This window comes from Otolemur garnettii, unplaced genomic scaffold (assembly GCF_000181295.1).
Source record: "Otolemur garnettii isolate 467f Iridium unplaced genomic scaffold, OtoGar3 scaffold00101, whole genome shotgun sequence".
NCBI lineage: Eukaryota > Metazoa > Chordata > Mammalia > Primates > Galagidae > Otolemur > Otolemur garnettii.
Window position 1 is genome coordinate 690631 of NW_003852496.1, and position 8698 is coordinate 699328.

Genomic DNA, 8698 nt, shown 5'->3' on the forward strand with positions numbered 1-8698 from the left:
TGTTGGTCATGCTTTCTAATTGCTTTCCTCTCTCCTCTAACTCAGGGAAGACAGCCTTTCCCAGCCCTTGTGGGTGGGTGGGACCATGTGGCCAGCTCTGGTCACTGAGGCAGGGAGCTGCAGCTTAGTTCTCTGGTCTCCCAGGCTCACTCCCTGCTGCTGACGTGACCCAGGAAGCCACGTGGTCCGGGGGTGCAGCTGAAGCACGGGGGAGCCTCTGTTAGCCAGCATTGCCCAGCGCCTTCCCCCACATTTTGCCTGAGTGAAAAAAAAGCATTATGTTGGCAATCCCCGCAAAAATATTTTACACTTTTCTTGGGACATACTGTACATATAGTGAAATGCATAGATGCTAAGTGTACAGATGATGAGTATCAATAAAGACTCCACAGAACCACTACCCTAATCATGATTTGGAACACTTCCAGTCCCCACAAACCCCCTCAAGTCACTATCCTGTCAACTTACATCCCCCTTCCCAAGGCAACAGTGTTTTGTCATTTTCAGTATAAACATCTTGCACTTTGGTTAAATTTATTTCTAGGGGTTCTATTCTTTCTGGTGCTATTGTAAATGGAGTTTCCTTAATTTCTCTCCTGAATTGTTCATCGCTGGTGCATAGACACAGAACTGAGTTTTCTATACTGAGTGTAAACCTTGCAACCTTGCTGCACTTGCTCAGTAGCTCTAATAATTTGTGTCTGTGAATCCCTTAGGATTTTCTATATACAAGACCATGTCACCTGCAAATAAAGATGATTTTGACTCTTCCTTTTCAACCTGGGTGACTTTTATTTCATTTTTCTTGGCTCATTGCCCTTGCTAGATCCTCCAGAGCAATGGTGGATAGAAGTGGTGAGTGTGGACATCCCTGTTCCTGGCCTTAGGAGGAAAGCTCCTTTTTTCCTTTAGGATGGAGAGAGACAGACAACACATCCTGCTCCACAGAGTAGTGGTTCTGTCTCCAACAAGAGATGGACCTCTTATGGGGTAATGGTAATGTTTTTAAATGTTCAAAAACTCTGTATGGGACCAGCATTGTCTTGAGGTCAGGTCATCAAGGTTTCTCATAAACTAGATGTCACGGAAAAATTAAGCATAAACAGTTTGTAAGGCATCTGGTTTAGTAATTTATCCATCCTTGAGTGGTCCCAGGCAGGGACCTGCTGGTGACTTCCTATTCAGGTGGTTAGGGTCTGGTATTGGTCAAAATGGCTGCGCTGAGGCTCCTTCAAGCTTCCTGTTCTGCTTAATCTCTACACGAAGCCCAGGAGCAACATAGTGAGACCTCATGTCTGCAAAACATATATACATATATAAAGGAAAGATTGATTGGATAAAAGGCATATAAATTCATTTAACTATGTATACATGGGAGCCTTCAGAATAAAGACCCAGCAATGTTGGGGAAATTGCCATTTTTATACTTAGGTTCAACAAAGTCTGGGCAGTCATAGAAATACGACTGGACAAGAAGCGTCTGATCTAATGTTGGTAGAGTGAGTGGGGCGGTCCAGCAAGGCGATCTGTCCAGTCTCTTTGACTGCTCTGCACAGCATTCCCTCCTTCCAGGTATAGAGCAGGACCCTCTCTAGAATGGGGGCCTTATGACCTATTGTCAGATGGCCCATGTTCTTACAAAAATAGAGGGAAAGTTAGGATAGTATTTATAGGTTTTATGGCTGACTTTGGGGTAAAGAGGTTCTGGTTTCTACAACCTGCCTTGGGGATGAGGGATTCTAGTTTCTATGGCTAGCTTAGAGGAGAACAAGACTGGGGGACAGAAAGGTCGAAGGATGTCAGAGAAAACTTCTGTTGAGGTCTTCATCATGGGGTGTTATTTTCTGAGCCCCAACATCTTCAACTAGGTTCCTGACATAGAACTCTTAAAATCCTTAGAATCTCCAAAGTGATACCGTTTTGTACAGTAATGATTGACTGATGGTTGGCAGTGTATAGGTGACTTCAAGACAGGGGATGGTCACCAGAAAGACAGGATTAGAGGACTGGGACCTCCAGCACTACCTGTCCCCCAGCCTCTAGAGAGGAAAGTAATGCTGAAGGTTAAGTCAATTACCAGTGCCAATGTAATGAAGCCTCCATAAAACTCTAAAAACACAGGGTTAGAAAGCCTCCAGATAGCTGGACCCTTGAAAGTCCCTGCAAGGTGGCATGCCCAGGGAGGGCACAGAAACTCCTTCTCCCACACCTGGTCCTGTGCAGCTCTGCATCTATATACTTTAAATTGTGAACTAAGGTGAAATCTTAAGGCTCCCTCCCAGCGACTGATTTATGGGATTCTGTGTTAGCCAAGGGGATCCCCAAAATGGAGTTGCTGACCATGAGAAAGGGGATCAGACACGCCTCATCACATCCCCTCCTTTCTTAGACCTGTATTTTGTGACTCATTAACAGGCCTGGGGCTCTGCAAGACACACCTGCAGGTCCTCTGAACAAACCACTTGAATCTGGGTATATGTCCAGTACTGTGTCTCTGATCAACAGACCCTTTCTTATTTTAACTCAACATTACTTTTCACTGAGTCCTGGGCTATTAGAACCTGACTCTTTTAGCTGATTGTTAGCCAGAGAATCTTTGAACCCACCTATAACTCGTAAGCCCCTGCATTGAGATGTCCCACCTTTTGGGGCCAAACCAATACATGCCTTCCATGTACTGATTTATGACTTTACCTGTAATTTCTGTCCCCCTAAAATATATAAAGTCAAACTGTAACCTTATCACCTGGAGTCCACTTGTTCAAGGCTTCTTAGTTGTGGCTCCGGGTCACGGCCTTCAAATTAGGCTCAGAATAAACGGCTTTAAATTATTTTACAGAGTATAGCTTTCGTTTTTTTTTTCATTGTTAACAAAAAATAAGTATTATCAGTGGTTCCCTGTGAGTTCTGTGAAACACTCTAGCAAATTAATCAAACCCGAAGAGGGGACTGTGGGAACCCCAACTTGAAGCTAATTGATCAGAAGTTCTAGAGGCCTGGACTTGGGACTAGTGTCTGAAGAGAGTGGGAAATTGAGTCCACAAGCTGTGATATCTGACACTATGTCCAGGCAGATAGTGGCAGAATTGAATTGGAAGACACCCAGCTGGTGTCTGCTGCTTGCTTGCTGCTGGGGGGAAATCTACACATACTTCATGTTAGGGTGGACAGCTCATCAGGTAGGTGCTCTGTGGGTGAGAAAGATTTCTCTAGACCAAGATTAGAATATAAAGTATACAAATTATTTTATCATCTTAGAAGGAAAGAAGCAGTACGAGAGTTAGAGTGGAGAAGGAGCGGGAGAAAAGGGAGCAGGGAGATGTGGAGGTGAAGAGGCTTCCCAAAGAAAGAAAGAAGACATCCCAGCAGTATCAAGGTGAGGCTGACACTCTTGATGGGGTGGGGAGAGAGAGAGAACGAAGTGATTGCAGCCAAATTCACAGGGTGCTGTGAATGCCATATTCACTTTTCCTCTGACAGGATAAGCAACTGTTCTTGCTACTAGAGACAGACTTTTCATAGGTGTTTCTGATCCTATTGTTGATTGTGTCCTGAGATATGATTTTGACCAGGGTCTGAGGCTAGAGGCTTATACCCTATTGTTGGTCCAGGAAAGACTCCAGAACCCTCAAGATATAAAAACAAATTCTAAAAGACGGGAATCTGGTGAATGTAAAAAAAGAATTTACATTTCCTTTTGGTGTGCTCTTTTCAGTGGTTTGTGAAAATGGAAGGCCACCGGGTAGGCAGAGGAATGGCTGCTAGACAGAGAAAGAAAGCAGAAAGGGGAGAGGGAGCTTCATTTTTTAGCCCTTACTGAAAAACTATGAGTTAATAATTTCTCTATCGTTTCACCATAAAGACCAACCATCCTTCACTTTGGGGTCACAGTAGTCCTTGGTATTATCTTTAAAAAATTGTTGTTATTCATTTATTTTAGAAACAAAGTCTCACTTTGTCTCCCAGGTTGGAGTACAGTGGTGGAATGACAGCTCATTGTAGCCTTGAACTCCTGGGCTCAATTCCTTCTCCTGTCTCAGCCTCTGAAGCAGCTGGGAGTACAGAGGTGCAGCAGCATGCCCAGCTAACTTTTTCTAATTTTTTTGTAGATACAGTGTCTCCCTATGTTGTCCAGGTTGTTCTTGAACTCCTGGTCTTATACAATCCTTCTGCTTTGTCCTCTCAAAGTGCTAGGATCACATTCTCAGTGTTGATTGTTGTTGTTGAGTTAGAGAATGGAAAAAGCACTTAGGGATTTGTTTTTCTCTAATAGACTACCATGAACAATGACATGCTAACAAACTATATAACCTAGAGGAATAGACAAATTCCCAGAAACATACAACCTACCAAAATTGAGTCATGAAGAAACAGGAAATGTAAACAGATCAATGATTGAATTAGTAATCAAAAACCCCAACAAAAGAAAACTGAGCACCAGATATGAGCACGTCTTTACTTGGCTTTTCCTACAGCCTCATCCTGTTTCCCTCACCTCTTTTATTCTGAAGTACTTCCCCAATAAACCATCAGCACCAGGATTCCCTTTGTAGGCTCTGCTTATATGGAAGTAATGGAGAACAAAGGGGTTGGAGGGGGATTTGTAAATCAAATAATTTTTTAATTTATTTTTTATTTCAAATTAATATGAGGGTACAAATTTTTAGGTTACATTGTTCTCACTTCCAGGGTAAAGTTCCATTTGTAAAAGAGCCTCTGGCACCTCACAATGTGCACGTTAGGTGAGATGCCACCTCATGCCCTCCCTCCTTCTGCCAATCGTCTTCTCCCTCCCCACCACCTCCCTCTACTGCTGTACTAAAGTATATTTGTGTTTTATTGTTCCTATAAGCATGTAATTGTTTATATATTGGTTTCACATTAGTATGGAGTACATTGGACATTTATTTGTCCATTCTTGTGTTACTTTACTAAGAAGAATGTGTTTCAACTCCATCCAGGTAAAGGTAAAAGAGGTAAAGTCTCCATCTTTTTTATGGCTGAATAATATTCCATGATACACATACACCATGGCTTGTTGATCCATTCATGGGTTGATGGGCATTTAGGTTGCTTTCACAACGTGGCAATTATGAATTGAGCCACAATAAACATCATGGTGCAAATGTCTTTGTGATGAAAAGATTCTTCTTCTTGGTTGGATTGCAGGATCAAATGGAAGGTTTACTTTTAGATCGTCAAATCAAAGTATTTTGAATGAAACTAGCAGGTATCTTTGCTCCTAAAAATTCCTTGGCTGCCTCACTTGTGGAACTTCTCCAGCCTGAGCTATTCTCAGAGCTAGCCTCAGAGCACTTCACGGGTCTCTTTCATTCACTTTCTTACTCATTTCTTTGCAGGTTGCCAAAAGGAGCTCCAAACACTTGATATTTCATACAGCAATCCAGTGTTGCCCATCTCCAGATTCCAAACTCAACTTTAGGCACACTTTGGCAAATCAAAGCCATTTAAACAGAGGCTTAGTTCACAGTTCAAAGTGGACGTGTCTATGAATCGCAGTCACTTGCATTCCTCCATTACACACATGGTCTTGTGTAAGAAGCATGAATACAACGTGTGGCATGCTGCGCTTAGTATACAGAATGCATACCTTTTGGATGATGACTCTTAAATGCTTAGGACCATTCATTCAAGGCATTAGAAGAAAATCCAAGTCTGACTCTGTCTTAGACGACCCTACATGGTTTGGGACCTCGCTGCTTATCTAACCTTGTTGCTCTGGCTCCCCTTCTCACTTTCCAGCCGTGTGATGACCTCTTTTTCTCTCTCCTGACTCAGGGCCTTTCATTTGTTGATCCCCAGAAAAGTTCTTCCCCTACCTTCTCCTGGCTAGATCCCAGCGGTCCACAAGTCTCCATTCAAATGCCTCTCCCTCGGAGCATTTGCTCTGGCCACTCAAGTTAAAGGACGGTTCCTCCTATTAATTTCTTTCATGGCATCATGATGCAGTTTTCCGTTCATCCCAGTAAGTTTATTTCCTTGTTCGTTTGGTTTTTTGTTTGTTTCCTCCACTACGCTGTAAAGCTCACAAAGACACAGGACATAGCCTGTTGGTTGTGATCCCCAGGGGACAGGTGCCTGGAGCGTAATGGGTGCTGCTCAATGCGTGTTTGCCGGAGGGGCGAAGTTTGCCTCCAGAGGGTCGCCTGGGCCTCCTCTGTGGTCTCCCTGCCTCAGCACCATCACCCTGGGCTCTGCTTCCAGAGTAATCTTTCCAGAGCGAGTACTTGACTCTCCTCTCCAGATTCGTAGCCTGCTACTGCCTGGTACTCCCTCCGTCTCAGCCATACGCGCTTCCCAAGGCTCCGACCACCACGCCCCCCATCCTCTCCCTGCAAAACAGCAGCCGCGGACCGGCGGGACTACAGTCTCCAGAAGGCACCGCAACGCCACGCCACCTGATTGGCTGAACTTCCAGCGCTGACCAATAGCACGCGGTCTTGTTGGCATGTGACGCGACGGCCCGAATCCGGGGAAGCGCCGGCGCCGGGTGCCCGCACCGCGGCGTCTATCAGGTTGCTTTGGAGCCGAGCTACTTGGCCGCCCGCCCGCGAGTCCGCCCGCCTCCGGCGATGGGGAGCACGGAAAGCTGTGAGAGCCGCAGGGTTTCCTTCGGAATGGACGAAGAGGAGCGGGTCCGGGTGCTGCAGGGCATCCGGGTGAGCGGCACCGCCGGGGCCAGGGCGGGCTGGGGGGCGGCCGAGGGCGTGGAGGGGCGGGGCGGGGCGGGCGCAGAGCACAGCCCGGAGCGTAGCCGCCGCGCCCTGCTCGGCTGGTCCTCCCGCCGGGTGTGGGCAACGTGGGCTCCGCCCTCACCCGCACCGAGAGGCTGCGCTAGGACACCAAGCCACGGGTGGGCGTCTTCAAGTTTCGCCGCACAGGCTGGCGAAGAAGTGGAGGACAGGACAGGTGGGAGGCCGAGCGAATACGAGGGAAGCCTGGAGCCACGTCCCAACCCTACTTGGCTTAATTTTTACATTTCCCGAATTTGTTCCCTGTCTCCCATGCCGTGGTCCTCCAAGTGCGCGCGCCTTGTTGGTGTATACCTGAGATGCTTCCAATCCCGGATGACTGCAGCGGTCTCTGGACTGGGGCTTTCCACTTTCCGCTCTGATTTCTTTTTCTTCCTTCCTACCTTCTTTTATTTATTTATCTTTTTTGAGACAATCTCAATCTGTCACCCTCGGTAGAGTGCTCTGGCATCATAGCTCACAGCAACCTAAAACTCTAGGGCTCAAGTGATGCTCCTGTCTCAGCCTCCCGAGTAGCTGGGACTATAGATAACAGACACACACCACAGACACCCCGCTAGTTTTTCTGTTTTTAGTAGAGATGGGTCCTCTCTCTGGCTCAGGCTGGTCTCGAACTCCTGAGCACAAACAGTCCACCGACCTTGGCCTCCCACAGTGCTGGGATTACATGGCATGCGTGAGCCAAACCTGGGCCTCCTCTCCCCACTCTTGCCCTGACAGCCTGTTCTCTCCAGCATAGCCAAAGAGGCACTTTAGGAATCAGACAAGTTACTCTTCCCCTTGCTTAAACCCTCCTAGCACACTTGAGGAGTGAAGGCCTTACTTGGTTTTCCAAAGCTGTGGTGGTGCCCATTGACTTACCTAATGGCATCTCAAGGCCAGTTCCCTCACTCCCACCCTCCCCTACTCACTGGCCATAAGGATCTCCTTGTTCTTCCTGGAAGATGCCCTGCTCGCTTCAAGCATAAGCTCTGTGTGTTTGCTGTCTTCTCTCTCCCCGCCTTTCCTTAAATCTAGCGCTTTACTGTCATTCTTGTTATAGCTCATATGTCATCTGAGAACCCTTCTTTTCACCACTCAGTCTAAAGCCATCCCACTGTCCTTCATTTATTATTTTCATGGCTCTTATCACAGTTTGAAATTTGTGTTTCTAATTGTGTTTGCGTATTTGCTGTATTTCCCACTAGACTATAAGCAGCTTGAGGCTAAGCATCTTGTTTGTTTCACAACTCCCTAGAACTTAGAAGAATAATAAAAGCAGCTCATATTTCTGTGTATAGTAGGGGCCATGTAAACCTTTATAGGTATCTTATTTACTTTTTAACAGCCCTATGAGAGAGGCAGAATTCTTTTAAGGCTATTTTATAGATTAAGGACTCAGGCACTGAGAGGTGAAGGAACTTACCCAAGGTCATGTGAGTAACAGTGGGAGAGTTGGGATGGAAATAAGCCACCTCCGCAACCATGACTGGCACTTAGTTGGTGCTTTGTAAATAACTGTGGAGTGATGAAATGAAATGATCCCGGTGAAACAGAGCAGCATTAAATGGACTACACAGAGCTGGCTGTAGGTGAATTAGTTCATTAGGGAGGTGGCTCCCAAAGATTTCAGAAGTCTGACTTTTAGGCCCAGATACTCATTAGCTTTATGACCTTGGGTGAAACATACTTTGAGCCTCTATTGCCACATTAAGGAAAAAAAAGTGTGTGTGTGTATCCTAGGTGCTGCCTAAGAGTAGATGAAGATGCGTGTGAAAGTGTTTGGAAAATGTACAGAGTGTTTTGTGGGGACTTCACTTAGCCTAGCAGAGTACTCAGCCCATTTGGTGCTTGCTAAATGTTGTATAGCCTTGTTGACCTGGCTTGTGGCAAGTATTAAATGGGGGAAGAGATGGCTTGGCTTGGAATACTGGCGGGGGGGGGGG

At 46.1% G+C, this 8698-nt stretch overlaps 1 protein-coding gene across 1 annotated transcript in view; it reads left to right on the plus strand.

Annotated features, from left to right (window-relative positions):
- Positions 1 to 6591: 6591 nt before the first annotated feature.
- The window catches only part of CHCHD6 (coiled-coil-helix-coiled-coil-helix domain containing 6), a 263209-nt gene continuing 261102 nt past the window's right edge, over positions 6592 to 8698 (plus strand). The window contains exon 1 of the mRNA XM_012809226.2: positions 6592 to 6680. Within this exon, the coding sequence (XP_012664680.1) occupies positions 6594 to 6680 (87 nt within the window). The 5' untranslated portion in view covers positions 6592 to 6593. The remainder of the gene's footprint in view (positions 6681 to 8698) is intronic.